This window comes from Emydura macquarii, unplaced genomic scaffold (assembly GCF_026122565.2).
Source record: "Emydura macquarii macquarii isolate MOO-44397 ecotype Brisbane River unplaced genomic scaffold, CSIRO-AGI_Emac_v2 contig_450, whole genome shotgun sequence".
Classification (NCBI taxonomy): domain Eukaryota; kingdom Metazoa; phylum Chordata; order Testudines; family Chelidae; genus Emydura; species Emydura macquarii.
In genome coordinates, this window is record NW_027130587.1 from 12655186 (window position 1) to 12673593 (window position 18408).

The following is an 18408-nucleotide window of genomic DNA, read 5'->3' on the forward strand; positions in this document are numbered from 1 at the left end:
ATTAAATACATTTGCTGCAAATAAAATAAAGCGCTCTGAATAGTATTAAAATTCTAATTTAAAAAATGCGATTGAAAGCCTCTGAAAGAGCCTTTTTTTTATTTTTTTAAAGGGAATGTCTTATTATAGTACAATCCGAGCTGGCTTTGTGCACTTGGGGAAAAGAAACTCTTTAATTTGGTCTATTTCGGCTTTCGGTGGAACCCTCAGTACTTCAAATATAAAGGAACAGATTGAAAGACCTCAGACAGGCACGGCTTGAAGGAGAGACAGCTGTGAGAAAAGTAGCCTGGGAAATTCAGAACATGAGCCACTTGCTCGTGCGGGAGAAAGAACAGGTTTCAAAGGACTATTTCCCACTCTTTGATGTACGCATTACAGGGTTGCATTTGTGTCATAGCAATTTTTTTTTTTTTTGAGGGGTGGGACGGGGAATCGTGGCTTTCTCGCGAGCGAAATAGCAAAAGCAGAGGGCTATTGGCAACAGTGCAAGAGGGGCCAGCTGAGATCCGGGCCCTGTTGTGCTAGGCACGGAAGAAACACAGACAGCTCCTGCTCCAAACCGCTTAGCATCTAAACGCACAAGACAGACAAAGGGTGTAAAGGGGAATCAGAGGCACGGAGGGGTGTTTGGCTCTGCCACCGATTTCTAGTGTGACCTAGGGCTGATGGGTCTTGCCCACCTGCTCAGGGTCTAACTGATCGCCATATTTGGGGTCAGGAAGGAATTTCCCCCTATAGCCAATGTGACTGGCAGAGAGACAGTGGGGGTTTCGCCTTCCCGTGAAGAATGGGGCATGTGTCACTTGCAGGTTTAAACTAGAGAAAATGGTGGATTCTTTGCAACTTGGAAGTCTTGAAATCATGATTTGAGGATGACAGTAACTCAGCCAGAGGTGATGGGTCTGTTACAGGAGCGGGTGGGCGAGGTTCTGTGGCCTGCGTTGTGCAGGAGGTCAGACTAGATAATCACGACAGTCCCTTGTGGCCTTAAAATCCATGAGTCAGTCACTGTCTATACGTGTTTTAGTTTCTCCATCTGTTAAACCAGGAAACTCCTCACCTCACAGGACGGCTAGGAGGCTTAATGGATGGATGTTTGCAAAGCGCTTGGAAATTCTCAGACGGAAGACGGTAGGAAAAGTATTAGCATTCCACGCCGGACTCACTTAGGCCATCACTGGGAGGCGGTCACGTCTGGGAAGGGGAAGCACCACCACACAAACAGTATAAAGCAAGAAGAGAAAAGAAGGGAAAAAAGTAGCGTTTCCAACTGAAATGCCAGGACAGGATGGAGTTACTCAAGCAGGAATTTGGCCACGAGACTGGGGTGAAGGGGCGCAGGTCCCCTTCCTCTTGGAAAAAGTGCTGTGTGATGCCCCTTTTGGTTTATAAATAACCATGCCCTTCTATAGTTCTTTCCACCTGAATGTCCCAAAGTGCTTCGCAAGCATCCATGGACTAAATCCTCACAACGCTCCGGTAAGACAGGAACAACTGTATCATTCCCATTTTACAAATGGGGAAACTGAGGCACATAGCAGCAAAGCGCCTTGCCCCCAAGCAAGACTCTGTGGCAGAGCCGAGAACAGAACCCAGATCTCCTGACTCCCAGCCCTTCTGCTTTAGGCACGGGCCCCTCGTTTCCGCCCTTTGCATTCCTCTGCCCTTGGCAGCTGCTCATCTCAAGCAGAGAAGCCCTTACACTCATCCGGGGAGTCATTTATAAACCAGTAAACGTCCCTTGACGTTTGCAGCCTCTGGCTCGCCGGCAATTTCATTCTTTGGCTCCACCTCTGCAATACCATCGGTTCCAAGGAACCAGCAGCTGAGTGGAAGCAGGGCTGCGGGTGGTTCGGAACAAGCCAGGCCCTGGCGTATTTCAAACTGAACTGGATGCTCCTGGTTACTCATGACTGCGACCCGGTCACATTCCCGTCAGATAATGAATGTAAGGACAGGAGCCGGGAGCGCTTCAGCTATCCCCTCATTTAGCGAACAGACACGAGTGTGTGGGGGGGACTAGTCTGTGCGATGAGGATGAGACAATGTTCTTCCGACCTCTTTGAAAGGCGAGGGAAGAAAGGGGGCTGGAGGAAATGGAGGTGAAAAAGTGGAGCATTTTCCTTGCCCTGTAGAGAAGTGAGGCACAGTCCATGCACAATGAGACATCAACGCCTTACCGTTGCTAAGGGAACAGCTCCATACAACCCAGGCTGCCTTCTGAGTTATGCTTTTAAATGAACCAAACCATAAATCACCAGCACCAAGATCCGCCTGGCTTCCTACCTGAGCCCTGGGGAGGGGAGGTGGGGCAGCTGGAGGCTGTTTTGGTGCAAAGGTTTATTCCAGGGTGGGCTTGCTCGGAAAGTTTGCCAGCCCTTCAAACAACCATCGGGGCAAGGCACGGAGTTGACTCAATTCCAGTGGCTTCCAGGAAGCATTCAGCAGGACAGGCTCATGGCTTCAGTCTGTTTGGAACAGAACCAGGCTGGCTGGGACGCCATCATGCGTAGCTCTAACATAGGCACATCAAGCACCAATGCAATTTTAAAATGACATCTAACTAATCCTACAACCCTTATTCAGTGCAAAGGGCAAATAAGGGCAGCAAGATCAGGTGGTAATGTAGTTTTAATGATACTGTTTTACAGTTAATTTCATCCCAGATACTGCTAACTGCTCCTAATCAAAGGGACGTGTCTCCGACACATGAATTTGGCTGCACCAAGGGATTTTATCGTATCTCTAGCTCACGTGTTTCAGTGGTCATTATGCACAGTTTTTCACAGTGACATCATCTTCTACAGCTCAGATCCAAGAGAACATTTTCCTTTCACTCAGACAAACTCATAGAAGCCCAGCGGGATTTCTGTCTGAGTAAGGTCCTCCCGGTTTGTGGCTATAAAACCCAGGACATACCATAAAGCAATGTGTAATTATCATTTAAAAGGTACCAGCTTGGTTATTAAGCACATTTTTCTTAAGCCCTTTTCTCTGTATAAATAGCTGTTTCAGTAGCATCAAACCTGATGGAGTTTAGCCCAGGAATAAACCACTGATCTAGCTTGCAATGCAACTAAGATGCTGCCACCACAGACAGAGATCGAGCCGAGCCTTCAGCTTCCAAATCTATTGAACTGGGTTTAGAAATCAAGATATAGGCCAGGTCAATTTTCTCCAATCCAGTTCACAAGGTTAAAGCATGTTTGCAACAGAAGGAAACAAGCGCCAATAACTAACCCAAGATGCAACAAACCAAACTTAAAGGAAGGCATGTCTCCAGGCTAATTTAGCCAAATCTTATCTGCTCAGTGTGATGCTTTAAAAGCTAACAGATGAAGGAATAAGACAATTGAATAAAAATCTCTACAAGGCATAGGATGAAATGGAAGCATCTGCTCTCCCCAGTGAACGTGTTTATTAAGAGTATGTGCTCCCCACAAACTGAATATTTAAAGGTGAGCAACAGAGTCTTTAAATCCAGACTCATCATTGAACAGGTCTGCACGTTATTAGCACTGATCTGGGCAGACCTGAATTGGTCGTTAGCGAATGTATAACATTCTCCTCCTCTTTTTAAAAAAGTACTTAAAAAAAAAAAAGTAATAACATTTTTGCAATTGTGTAAATCAAGCAGGGCTGGAGATAAGATTTTCCAGCAGAGGCAAAGCAGCTCCAGGGGTCTGGTTCTGGAATAAGCCGACACTACAGCACCAAAAACCCCACACACTTAAACCTACCACATTCAAGAAAATGTCCCTGCCTAGCATGATTTGTATTAGAGAGAACTAGATGTGGAGCCCCGTCATGCTGGGCATGGTACAAACAGGGAAAGCTCCTGCCGCAGAGAGCTTTCAATCTAAGTGTTTTCTTAATTCAGTTGCAAAAATGCTACTCGAACTTTCCAGCCTGACTCATTCCCCCCACGACATACGGCAACAGCTCTTGCCAATTAAAAAGCGGTGGGTGGAGTAAAAGCAAACAGACCTCCAGGGCTGACATCATTCATTTCTTCCCCATGAATGCAGTTCAGAAGGATTTCGCAGCTAGCTAGCACAGCCTTCGTGCCCCTTTAAGAAACATTATCCCTGTCCCACTGTGCCCATCATTAGACCACGTTACAGAGCTGGTACAAAGTGTGCTGCTCGAAGAGAGCAGAGCTTTGAGTCATGTAAGGAGAGGTCTAAAAACCAGAGGTGATCAAAGGAAAAGGGCATCACTGAGCTATAAATAGGTTTGAAAACACAAACATCAACGTCCAGCTTTTGCACAGTGGTGACTGTGTCCGGGCTGGCTTTCCCGATTAGTCAGATCACATAGAAAACCACCACCAACTCACCGATAATACTGTCCTCATGGTCGCAACAACCCCTTCGAAGTGGTATGGGGGTTAGCGCTGTACTGAATAGCACCCAAGGGAAGGTAACAATTGAAATGTTGGTCTGGGGCAGCTGTCCCTGGTCCTGAACCATGGTATTTCCTTTAGCAACACACAGGGGAAATGCGCATGAGGACACAAAAGTGAGGATTAGCGATAAAGTAGCTTTAAATCTATGGCCCAATAGAGACAGCTTTGTCAAGGGGAAGTCTGTGCTGCAGTTGTTTTAATGCTTTCTCCTCCACTAAGCAGTTCCAGTGCTCGGCACCAACAGACGGCTGCCCGTCTAAAAGAGGTTTAGTCACAACCCGGGGAACCTCAGGGTTCAGTGATGACACAAGCAAGATCGTGGAAACCCAGCTAACCTCTGGGAGCTTGTTCCCTGCTCCAAGACCCGAACCACACAATACAAGAAACAAGGACCGAGGCTCCTGTTCTCGGACTCCGTTGCAAATTGTTTGATGAAGCTGAGAATTTAGTGGCCCTAGCAGTTTTGAACCTGTGAAGCAGGTAAATCTTCCACCTGAACTTGTGGGAATTTAGCCATCTGGACTCACGTCAAGGTCCGGCAGAAGCAAAACCTTAAATGTCTGCCCTACAACTTCACCCCAATAGGACTAAAGAAATTATTATTGGTAGTACAGAAGAAAGTAGTGGCGCCATCTGGAGACCAGGACCCATTGTTCTAGGTGCTGTACAAATAAAGAACAAAATTGCCCCCAAAGGGCTTGCAATACAACACAAGCAGCTAATTCAGGAATTCTCTGAATGAGAGAGGCACAGGGCAAAAGTTATCGGAAGTAAGGTTTTTACTGAGACCTGGATTAGCACAACTCCTGGAGAAACTAACTAGCATCTTTTAGTCAGTGTATTTAAAGACAAGGAGCTACATCTTTAGCTGGGGGAAGAGTATATAGCTCTAATGAGGTCTATGGAGCTACTCCCATTTACATCAGGTGAGGATCTGGGGCCACGTCATCTGTCCTTTTACGGTTCCTGGGGATATGGCTGTACCATGGAGCTAGCCAGCACCGCGAGCATTGCACTGTATTGCTTGAGCCGACAGACTGTGCAAGCTCCAGCTGGCTTTCAGTCGTGCATTTCACAACATATGCAGGAGTTGTCTAATCTTTGGCTAGAATCGCTGAACTTGGAGCCAAACCCAATCCCCTGTACCCAGCATCAGTCATTCGACGGGGCACTGGAGAATTCCCCGGGGTAAAGGGAGGATGGATCCAGCCACAGGATACAGTGGGAGTGGAGCTGCTACGCCAGACTCAAGGAGTCTCCCTGGCCCCGGCATTCCCTCTCCGCACGGGGATAGGACAGAACTGGAGGATCCATGAAGTGACAGCCACTCCGGCCTCATGCCCAAAGAACCGCTACCCCTCTGCATCCGAGGTCTACAGTACACCAGGGGCGCCTTAGGGGGAAAGTTTCCCCCCGCAACCTTTAAATGGCCTTTGTCTGGGGAACTGTGCAGAGGGTGGGCGGGGATGGAGTCCAACCCCACCCCTCACCAGGAGTGACAGCTCCACAGCCCTTTGCAGTGTTTATTCCAGACCCTGGGCCTAAATAGGGCCCCTGTTCATCCCTACACGGTGGTTCACGTTCACTGACCTGTGGGCCCTAAACTTCCCTCCACATATTGGACTATGCAGAGATGGCAGAGAGCCCGACCCTGCTATGTGGACGGGCCCGTGGAGCCTCTCTGTGCATCTGCAGCAGCACGGCTCTGCATCCACTCAGCAGAACCAACGGAGCCTGCTGGGCTGGGCAAACTCCCCATAAGCACAATCTGCGTTTTGGGGATGGATCTATTTTGCAACTGACTCAGTAGTCACTGCTGGTTCCGAGTCCCTGCCCCCCCTTCTCTGGGTTCTCAAAAATGCCTCGGTTTCCCACAGTCAGTCTCCCACATGCAGAGGGAACAGGGCTTTACGGCGCTACGGGGAAAGGAGCGTGTGTTTGCAAAGCCACAGAGGCTCTTGTAGCCACTCAAGATCTAGGGAGAGTAGCGGCCTGGCACTTAGTGCAGAACATGACAGGGCCCCAAAAGCAATCGCAGCACATTTAGAGGGGCTCTTGTGAAGCCCAGCTTTGCAGGAGAGGAAAATGATTCACAAGCATTCTATATTTATAAAAAGATCTGCGGCAAGTGACTCACACACTGAGTTTTAAATAGAAGGTGAACAAATCTCCTGGAGAGAGAGAGAGAGAGAGAGAGCCAGGTAAAGCAAAGCAGGGCCCCAGCCAGGCACTGTTTAGCCAAATCTGCTGGAAACCCTGCCGTTTCTCTATTCAATTAGTGAAGGTGACAGCAAAACATGCAGCTTCACCTGCCTCCTTGTACGGAGTTAATGATCCTCTCTTCTTACAGTCAAAGCAGCAGCTCCGCTTCAGGTTGGAATACTTTCTTAAGCTAAACAAGACCGCCTAGCAACAGCAAGCTGGCTAACGAAGAGTTACTCACTCTTTAGTCCCGACACCATATCACAGGCTGGGAACAAGAGCCCAGCTGGGAATGCCGGATGGCAATAGACATTTTTGACAGTGTCGCTGAATTTCAGATAAAGGATTTATCAAATACGAACAGCTGCCTTTCCTCCCCTGTGCAGTCGTGACACGGTCTAATATTGCGTTGCTATGCAGGAATACAAACTGGGTAGCGTACAGTGCCATCGGTATGGAAAATGAGAGATTGCGTGCATATTTTAGACCTCTCTCTTTGCCCTCATTATACCCCCACTCTATTTTAAACACTATACCGAGAGGTGGCCGTTCAGAACGGTTCACGTCCCGGGCTCCAAGATCAGGGCCATGCTGTTGCCAATGCTCACCATTTTTTCCATGAGCCTCATGACATTTGGGGCTAATCTCAGCTTCTGGAGTCATGAGAGTGAGAAACTTGGTGGCCATTTAAAAAAAAACAAAAAACAAAAAACACATTTTTAGCCCTCCTGGCTGCGGAGAAAATCAAATTAAAGTGATCCAGATAAACTCTAAAGCAAATAAAAACAAGCCCAATTTTTTTTTTTTTAAATCTTATGATTTTTCAGGCCTGAGTCCTGCTTTTTTAAAATGCTTAGGTTTGGCGATACTACTACTGTGCTAGGTGCTGCACATATACATAGTCAGAAAAAGTCCCTTCCTGGAAAACCTTACCGTCTAAGGGCTTGTTTCTATGACGTGAACCCACACAGACCTCCACTGAAGTCAGCAGAGGTCTGCCAAGGGGGCTTTCTTTGGAGGATCAGGATCTAGGCTGAGGGGAAGGATTATTTTTAATCCTGTCTTCCAGACGGGGAACTAAAAGAGTGTCTAATGTAGCCTCCATTTACAAAATAAAGACTTTTTTTAATGCAGGTACCCACTAAGCAGAGCCTCAAAGAGCAGCTGAAAACCAACCCACTCCAAAGGACGGGGCTACGGTGCGTGAACCACAAGCAAAAAGGAAAGCAAGGTCTGTAAAATACGTAGCTGGGACTAGCTTGTTCCTACTAATTTGGCCAAGCGCAGGGAAGCAGTGGGGGGGAGGGAGGGAGAAAGACAGGGAAGGATTCATTCCCGTATCACTTACCACGTTGGGGCTATCACATGGCAATTCCCAGTGCTTCAGGGAGCTCAGGGGCTGCCCCCCAAGTATATGTGGGACAGAAGTAGCCATGGAAGCACCGTGGAATGGGTGGAGCCCTAGAGTTGTCAGGAGGCTTGTGGGAGGCGGGGGAGAGCATCCTGCCTCCCGTAAAAGGGACGTCAGCAAATGACTCTCTCCCAGCCCCCAGCACAAGGGGAGCACAGGGAGGAATTTCTGAGGAGGATCTGGGTGTCCTGGTCTCCTCCCCCCCCAGTGCAGGATGACTAGCCAGCTGTCTGTGCCTAAGGGAACAATCCAGTCCTTACTAAATACTCTGCCACAGGTGACGAACTGGCCACGTTTTTGACACAGGGAACTTCCTCGGGGCCAGACAGCTCCAGCCAGCAGTCACGATTAGACGCATGCTTCACCCCTCAAAGAGGAGATGAACCAACTGAACAAGCACCAGCAGCGAATGACATCAGCAGCCCACCCTCGCAGACACATAATGACCACAGCGCTAGCATTCCCCCGACACGGTGAGCCAGAGGGTGCGTCTGATCTGAAAATGACAGACCAATCAAGCCACAGCTTTTGAACAGCACGCACAGAGCGAATTTAATAAACTCAGTTCCTGACAGCAGGGATCAAAATAATCAACTAAACCCTCCCCAAGGGGATAAAATGGAGCAAATGATGACTTTACATCACATACCTAGGGTCCTGGTCTTCAATAACCATAAAGGAAACAGACCATGTGTCATTCCCGTGGGTCCCAGCAGCAAGAGATCCTTACCCAATTACCATGGTGAGAAAGGCATGTAGGCAAGGGTGAAAACCCAAGGTAGGTAATTAGTATATATGATAATAAGCAGAGAGGTAATTAGGTGAAAGCCGTTTATGAAAGGGTCTAAGAAGTTACCACTTAGACAAAGAGGCGCGCTCCATCAACACCTGACTCCACAGGAGGTGCTGCCAGTCAGACCAGAGGATCCCCTGACTGCCTGGTGGGGCCCCTGAAGAAAGCTGTTCCTGTACACAGCCTTCTGAGTAACCGCTTAGCTCTCCAGGCTTAGTGAGTATGATATATTGTAGTTAATTATAGACTTTTTTCAACTAGTATATCTATAGAAAACCTTGCACATTAAACCTTATTGATCTGTGTAATGCCCCTTTTGGTTTATAAATAACCATGCCCCCCCCCCCCCCTCACTAATATTGCCACACTCTAAACGGCGGACACAATGTATGACAAAAAACCCAAAGTTAGAGGGATGCAAACTACTATTCTTGCAGGAAATTGTGGGATTCCTTCCTTTAGTTTTCATCACTTAATCATGAAATTGCCATCACAGAGAATTTCCAGTGGAGGTCAGTTTCAGCAAGAAGACACTCCATATGTGTGAAATGTCAGTGTTTTGTGACTGAAATGAATGAAGTCACTATATGTAATGGGCATTTCAGAGGCCACACACACAGAGAGCTGCCACCCTCTTTAATTACATACATCGGATAGAAGATTGTAGTCGTTTTGTTTACTTAATCTCAACTGATATGTCCTCATGACGCCTCACAGTGGATTTTAGGGCGGAATTTGACCTGCAGATTCTATGACTGGGATTTTTAGTCACCTTATGGAATGTTGTTGTCCAATTTCCACTGAAATCCAGTAGAAATTGGGCACCGAACTCCCTTAGGAAACAAAATTCACTCCCATGCAGCATCTGCAGGTCTGGAAATGTTACCTGAAACTTGAGCAAATGTATCCTTGACACACAATAACCATCGACATCCCAGGAAGCCATGTTTGCACAGTAGAATCGCCCTCTCCTATGTAATGAGCAGTCACAAAAATGAACGTGGGAATGAGAATCTTGCTTTCCAGACCGGAATCTTGCAAGCCAGAGAAATTGTGAACTTGGTATTCAAGATCAGCTGTCAACCCATATTTCTTCGAACCACCCCACAAGTTTTTAAAGCCAGCTTCAGCTTCCACTATTTCAACCTCTGCGCCACCATCAACACTTAGTTAGATATTTTTGGCTGCGGGACCTACGTGCCGGGAAATCCGAGAGAGGAATTTAGATGGATACTCTCCAGAGGCTAATAAATCTCTCCCACCATTAAATCTAACCACACGTCAAATAGTATTTAAAGCCTCACTATAGGAGAGCCAATAATGTACGGGCAAACATTCCTTTGCAATTAAAACTACTTTTGATTCCCAGCAAAATGTGGTAGGGGGGAGGTTGAGGAGGGGAGTGTATCTAATACTGGTGAATAGTGACGAATTTTACAGCCCTGACAATGTGGGCTGGATATTCAAGAACCCAGAGCCCAGCACCCAATATCCTCAACCCAAACCTGGAGTAACCAGTGTGAAGCGATGAGGGGGGAGCTCTGTCTCAGTATTCATTCCAACTTTGACATCTCTGTTCAGGGTGCAGGAGTATTTCCTGGCCCTTGGTACGCACAGGGTTAACGGCAGCTCAGCTTTCTCCTCCCTTGCTCTGGTGCCTTTGGGAAGATACAGGGAAGAGAGAGCCTCTGCCCCAAAGAGCTTTCAATCTAAATAGACAACTCAGACAACGGATGGGAGGAGAAAGCGAGAAAAGTGACTTGCAGCGAGACAGTGGCGGAGATGGGAACAGAATGCAGATTTTTCTCTGTCCTCCTCTGGAGCCCCCTGCCCTGGACCGTGTCACCTCTCAGATACGGGGATCTGTGATCACCGTCACATGAATATAAAAGTTGCTACATGCGAGGTAGCTGCGGGGAGGGAAGGGCTGAATTTCCTGACTTTTGTAACAGTCAGATCTCTGCAATAGTGGTGCCTTGTGCCCACAAGGGAACAAACATTTATTTTATAAGGAAATTAACGGTTAGCTGAACCGATTTGCAACGTGTCACTTACCACATAAGGCGATGATGTGACTGCTGTCTTCATGCACAAACTTCCTGGTAACAGCTTCTTCCATTATCTGTTTTACCTGAAAGAAAGGACAAAACATATTGATAGGGGAATTGCACATGCCGGTTCCATCAGCTCTGTGGAAGGCAGATAATTTCCCTTTTTATTCCCCTCCAAAGTTCAGACCTTTATGTTTCCTTTACTTGTTTGTGCTTTCATTACCCCAGGCATTACTTCTATGTCCCAGTACAACTGAAATACCCCTAAACGCATCAGCCCAGCGGCATATCAGCAGCAAGCTGGGTCGCAGGAGACCCACTTTCGCAGGACTGACTCAAAAGCCAGTGCAGCCCTGCAGAGGCATCCTGGCACCATTGAGCTAAACCCCATCTCCAGCCCTGCCTCCTTAGGTTAGTGAATGACAGGCATGGAGGCCAAAGGGAGGCTTCTTACTGCACCGTCATGTTAGAAGAGGCCATCTTCTAGCAGCACATTTGTATTAGCTACAACGGTGGTAGCTTCCTTGGCTTCCTGGCAGTCGGAAAACAGCAGCGATTGCAAACAGGAGTAGCGACTGGGACACAAAGGGAGGAGAATGCTCTTGGCCAAATCTTTCTGATGCAGAAGGTGGGCTGGCCTAGTGGTTAGGACTAGCCTCAGAGTTGGGAGCCTGGGTTACGTCCCTGCTTGGCCATAGACTGACAGCTCACTGCGGGATGTCTACACTGCAGGCAGCCGGCTTGGATCCAGCGAGCTCCAATAACAATAGCAGCCCTGCCACGGCAGCACGGGCTGGCCGCTCGTTGAGTACATACCCAGGATCCCGGGCAGGGCGCGGAACCTGCACTGCTATTGTTATTGGAGCTAGCCCGCTCTGAACTAGCGTGGGAACGTCGACACGTGCTGGGGTCACACCTCCGACTGCAGTGTCGACAAACCCTCCGCCTCCGGGTCGGAGTCGGATCTGCTAACGTTAGTGACAATAACGCCCTTTGGCCGCCGCCGGAGTGAGGTGCAGCCAACACAGCCGAGAGCGAGAGCTGGATTCCTCCCCCGCTTGTGTTTACGAAGCTCCAGTCACCGACACCTGTGCAAACCCACCAGAGCAGGTGTTGCCAAGAGCTCCCGTGGCAGACAATGGGGTTACACAGGTGCAGTGGAGAGCTGTGTTTGGCCTCTGGAACCTTTATTAGAAGTGGCGATGATTGGGAAGCAAAGCACTCAGCTTGATTCTCAGACACCAGCTGGAGTTTGCAAGGAAGGTAGAAGAGACTTTTTTTTTTTTTAAATGATCAGATTCCCTAGGGAAGCCACCGAGAGACAAACATGGGACTCGTGATCCTGTTTGTACCAATCCTCTTTGAAGAGGAGAACACACTTTCAAGTGACCAGGGGGACCTTCTGGAGGTAAAGTCCTTGGTGCAAGTTTCAAGGTGCTGCACAAACCCTTCTGAATGATGCATGCATTTGCCTTCCTGTACACGGCTATTTCTGTTCATTAAATAAGAAAATTCTATCCCCTGCGCTTTCTCCCCTGTGCGCGTTCTGCTCTTTTCCATTCTCTCTGTGCTACAATAAAACAAGCCTCCTCAAGAGGTTTTACAGTGACCTTTCAGCGAATTAGGCAGAGAGAAAAACCCAAGATCAGGCTGATTGCAAATGGCTTACGGTGAGGGTGGTAGGCAGTGACATTTCGTAGCAGCGGCTCAGACAAATGCTTACTGACACCGTACCTCCTTGCAGGTGGGTTGAATCGACAGAAGCCAGTCTATTTTCAAGGGGGGCATGAAGGGTTTTAACTGTGCAGCTCCCACAGATCCAGAAAAACAAACAAACCACGTGCTGCTCGGTTAACACCTACACACAGTGCTTTGAATCACCCGTCTCCAGATCTGGTAGAAGCAGATTCAGGAGAAGACCTTGTTCTAGATGCAGAGTTTGAAATAAAGTGATAAACCAGGGTAACATTTGCAAAGATCAGACCTTACATTGTTCATGTCTGCATAAATAGATAAGATATTATGTTTATATGTACAAGGGAGGCAGTGGGGCCTAATGGATAAAGCACTAGATTGGGATGAAGGAGAACTGGGTTCTATTCCGGCGGGGTGATCTTGGGCAAGTCCCTCCTCGTGCCTCAGTTTCCCCATCTGTAAAAGTCCCTCCGTTGTGAACTGCTTTGAGGTCTATGGGTGAAACGCCCTAGATGTCAGCTAAGCATTACTACATACTAACAAAGGTCGATGTTTGAAATGGAAAATGTGTTCATGTAAAGGTTTGGTACAGTGCAGCAGATTCTTATTATTTGCACTAGTGTAGTAAGCAGAGGCCGTCACGGAGAGCAGGGGCCCCTTGCGCTAGGTGCTGTACAAACACAGAGGAGCTGACAGCCCCTGACCCAAAGACCTCACAATCCAAACAGGTAAGAGGAGTAGTGAAAGGCAGTATTATCAGCTCCATTTTAGAGAAGAGAAACTGAGGCTCCAGGTGATTCAATGTCTTGCTCGAGGCCCTGCAGGGCATCTGCAACAGAGCCAGGATCTCAGATCTCCTGAGTCCCAGTCTAGTGCATTAACCACAGCGCCATCCTTTCTCGGTGTGAAGAGCCACAGGGGAGAGTTAAATGGGCAAAACTCTCTCTCCTCACTGTGTTTAATATTATACTCGTCTTCTTTTATTTATGTATTTCTGCTACTTTACACATACTTACGCTTTTATCCCCATGTGAACAATTCCTCCCCTTAACAGCCATGCAGCAACCTATAATTCCCTCTTTAGTCGATCTCACTTCACTTCTAGGACGTGCAATCACCTTCCACATAGATCAAAGAGTCATAAAACCACTTATCAGCCATTATTGCTAGGCGGCGGAAAGGGATAAAATGGCTTAATGATAGGCCTGCACGTCTGCCGGAACATATGTTCGTTTGTTTCAATGCCAGTAATAAAGGAGAAGGAAGATTTCAGGTCAGAAAAACCCAGTGTCACCAGGGATAGGAAGCCTGGATTTCCAGGTCCAAGGAAGCAGCACTGTTCTTCTCGGCGTCACGGCAGCCAGCTCAAACTCATCTTTGCTTTCAAGGTCTGCACCACTCGGCTCCTGCTACTTGTGACTGTGTCCCTGCCCTTCCTTCCTCACCATATCTCCAAGCCAAACCATTCCATATCTGCCCCTCTGTTCCTGGAAACTCCAGGTCAGCCAAGCCTCCCCGCTTTCCCAGATTGCAAATTAATTGGGGCAAGGACTGTCTCTTTGTTATGAATTTGTACAGCGCCTAGCACATGGGGGTCCAGGTCCATGACTGGGGCTCTTAAATGCTACCACAACACCCTCACCAAACACCATTCTATGGAAAGCCCATACAGAGAGCACACAGGCCCTGTTGCTTCTCCAGCAGAAATTTGTTTCCAGTGCTGCAAAACTTTCCAGCAAATAGGCTGCCCATAGAACACACGCTCCTGTGACCCCCTGGGTGAGTGAGGACTAATCTGTCAACCATGGCAGGAGAGGAGCTGCCATTAATACAGCTCAATGTCAGCATCTCAGCTCTGAAGAGGGGAAAAAAAAAATCACTCCCGGGTCAAGCAAAAAATTAAACTGGGCTTTGGTGTGTGGCTTGTTCTTGGCTGAATCTTGGATGAATTTTGCAACTGATTAAATTGACCTTCTCCCTGGATGAGCCGTGTGCTATCAGGAAAGAAACATTTTGCCTGCAGTGGGGTAGGGCCATGTGATCAATGTTGCGGGGGTGGGGGGGAGAGGGAGGAAGGTTGGAGAGGAGGAAGAGAAATGCAGGTTAGCTAGGTAAGTGGGAGGTTCCCGAGGGCAAGGTTGATAAGACACAGAGCCAATGCTATACAGGAGAGGACTGGAATCTATAGATTTATCATCCTTATTATTCGTAGTGCCAAGAAGTTCCAGCCATGGACCCAGACCCTACTGTGCTAGGCACTGTACAAACACAGACTAAAAAGACGGTCCCAGCCCCAATGACCTGAGAAGTTAAGTAGCACTTTACAATCTCCAAAAAACATGTTGGATTAAGGAATCTCTTTGGAGCAAGAATGTGTGTGTGTGTTTATAGTGCCAGCCATGTGCGCAGCACTCAGACAGAAACAACCCCAAAATGCAATAGGATCGGAGCTGGTTAATACTGAAGAGCTATCCAGACAGGTGGACGAAGTAGATCTCACTGTCATTTGCAAGCAATTTAGGCCCAGAGCCTCAGATGTATTTAGGTTCCTAACCTCCAGGGATCCTTTACACATTAGGATGCTAGGCATTTCTCTCTCTTCATAAGATGCATGTGTCATTCTCCCTCCAAGGTGCTCCTCTGCCCCCTATCACCAGAGCATCAGAGCGCCTCACCAATTTAATGTATTTATCCTCACAACAACCCTGTGAGGCAGGAAGTGCTATTCACCCCATTGTACAGGTGGGGGAGCTGAAGCACAGAGAGGCTAAGTGACTTGACCAAGGTCACACAGGACGTCTGTAGCAGCGCAGGGACTTGAACCCAGGTCTTCCCAGTTCCAGGTCAGTGCTTAACCACTGGACATGCCATTTAACAGGCAGGAGAAGCCGGTAGCCAAACAAGCTCCAGGATCCAAAATAAAGGGTACCGATGGCAACGGTGAATGACAAGGGGAAAGCTCAGAGATTCGAACGGCACTCACTGGAGGGACCCGCTGCAATGGAGCAGTGGCCCCAGATCACACAGAGGTGCCTGGTTGAGCACAGAAAGGTGCGACCCAAGGTGGCAGAGGGAGTCTGGGTAAATCACTGAACACCTCTGCCTCAGCATTGCCCCCCCACCCCTGGACCCAGGGGATAACAGTACATTCGCCTGCAATTCATGCTGCAACCGTGGGCCAGCCCTGCCTTCCAACACCACCGGCAACGTCTGCGGCTCAAGGATCGGACCCCTCGGTCACCAACCGACCCATATCAAAGAAAACCCTTGGAAGAGATCATCCTCAGCCACCAACACTGCACGCCAGCGGGCACACTGGTAGGAAATTCAAGCTACATCATGAAGGGTTGACATTTTAATGTCTGAAAATCGGCTCTGAGCAGTTAAAAGGGGCAGGCTCAATACCAGCTCTACTACGCTGATCTAAACCAGAAGGGATTTCCAGTCAAAGCGAGTCCTTGCCTGGAGAAACCTTTATTGCCGTTGACTTTCTTCAGTTCTTTTGTCTCAATTACTCTTAATGCAGCACTATCAAAAAGCCCCAGCCCAGACAGGTGCACCATTGTGCTAGACATTATATACACAAACGTTGTAAAAGACCCCAAAGAACATACTATCCAAATAGAGAGGGAAGGGGGAGAAAGGAAGGGTGGTTATCCCCATTTTGCAGAGCGGGAAACTGAGGCACAGAGTGATTCAGTGACTGGTCCACGGTAGCACAGAAGAGGCTGTGACAGAGTTTGGAACTCAACCCAGATCTCATTGATTCCAAGTCTGCTTCCAATAAGCAGCTGTTTCCAGAGAACTGTCTAAGATACAGCTAAACATTTTGATTCCCCCCTTGGTTACCTGTATTAAAAGCACAGGGCAATCTCTCCTCTCAGGTCAGAGGTCTGAGCAAATAATTACATATCGCTGCAAAATACCATCCACAGCACAGATCAGCCTCTCCTCACAACGGCCATTTAAACACAGAGTGACCCTTACAAATATTCTGCAGAGACTGTGAACCTAAATGGGAAATGCTTTCAGGGCATGAAACGCAGACACTAAATATCAGAAGCTGGAATTCATCATCCTTCATCACCGCATCATTCCCAGAAGCTCCAGGGGCAGGGAACCAAGACAATCTCGTCTCTGTAATCTGATGAAATGGTGTGTTAGGCTTTTTAGTGCTAGAAACTGGATAACATTGCTAGATAGGGAATTATTCAGTCATCTGCCAGGCGCTCTGCTCAGGGGAGACAGCTGGAAATCATGCTTCCCACACACAAGCCTGTACAGACGCCCAGGCACAGACTCCATAGAGGACCTGAGCAAACTTTAAATGAGTTTTGTCACCAGAAACATTAGATCCCCCCCACCCCATCCCCAGACCTGTTTAACCTCGGCAACTGCTCTGAATCCAGCAGGATCTGTCATAGCAGATACAGGGTCTAGGCCCTAGCAGGGGACAAGGCTGGCTAGTGAGGAGGGACGGTCTTGTGGTTAGCGCATCGGGCTGAGACACAGGTTCCATTCCTGCCTTTACCCCACACTCCCTGGGGGTCTGTCTACACTGCACTATAAATCCAGGCCTGTGGGACCCTGGATGGTGGACTCAGCCCCGGTCTACGCTTACCTGGCGATTTGGCAGCAGTGGACGGGAGCGACGCAGTGTAGCTTGCGTAACTCCCGTCCACTGCTGTGCTTCCCCCCTGCGCGGTGTCTTCACTGCACTGCGCTGACGGGAACCAAGTTCCCTTTGACGCAGCGCTGCGCCGCTTGAGGGGTGGTTTACCGGCGTTGACTTCTGGATCGATTGAGCGGGTCTACACTGACGGCTCAATCGATCTAGATAGGCTGATCTGACGGCAGCGACTTTGCCGCCGTCTGTGTTAGACATACCCTCGCTGTTTCCCGGTCTATGCTTGAGCATCCGTACTACACTGCAAACCTGGGCTTATAATGGCAGGACCGGGGTCTCACAGCCATGCTAACTGGGGTGACCAGATAGCAAGTGTGAAAAATCAGGACGGAGGGGCAGGGGTGTAACAGGCGCCCATATAAGACAACGTCATGAATATCGGGACTATAAAATCAGGACATCTGTTCACCCCAATGCTAACGTGTACACATTGCACTAGGCAGACCTGACTCGGGTCTGCGGCTTGAGCTGTGTCCACGCTGTGAAAGGACAGGGCTTGGATCTGAGTCACAGCAGGACACAGGCTCCGATCCAACCCCTAGCAGGGTCCTAGGACCCAGGTCCTGAGCGCTTGATGAGCCGAGTCAGACTGATCGGGCTCAAACCTGAGTCACAGCCTGGGCTTAGCATGCTGTGTAGACATAGCCTGCGTGACCCTGAGCCAGTCTCTTTACCTCTGGGTGCCTCCTTTGCAAAATGGGGATAATGCGCTAACCTCACTGAGCTGGGGTGAAGGTAACTATGTTAACGTTGCTTGGTACTCACGTACTGCGGCGATGTGAGGAGGAAGGAAACAGGCACCTGCTGGGACAGTTCTGGGATCCTGGGACTGCAGCCGGCTCAGTGTGTGTCCCTGTGGGCAGATCATTCCAGAGCAAAGCGCCCATAACCACAGCTAAATCAAGGGGAGCTGAGGCCCTCAGTCCTCGTGCTTCTGCTTCCTCACTCACAAAATGGGATCATTACTTCCTGTTACAAGGGGGCAGCATGGCCCAGTAAATACAGCCCCGGACTAGAAGCCAGGAGACCCAGCTTCCCCTTCCACCTCTGCCACTGACTTGCTGTTTGCCCTTGGGCAAGTCACCTAAACTCTTCATGCATCAGTTTCACCAGCTATTAAATAATGAGGATGATCATAACTTCCCCTGCATGAGTATA

The 18408-nt window shown here is 48.6% G+C and overlaps 1 protein-coding gene across 5 annotated transcripts in view; it reads right to left on the reverse strand.

Moving 5' to 3' along the window:
* Nucleotides 1-18408, reverse strand: part of SGSM2 (small G protein signaling modulator 2) — a 103792-nt gene that overhangs the window by 73887 nt on the left and 11497 nt on the right. For all 5 annotated transcript variants that reach the window (XM_067538023.1, XM_067538022.1, XM_067538021.1 and 2 more), the window contains exon 2: nucleotides 10873-10948. In XM_067538023.1, coding sequence (XP_067394124.1) covers nucleotides 10873-10948 — 76 coding nt within the window. The remainder of the gene's footprint in view (nucleotides 1-10872; nucleotides 10949-18408) is intronic.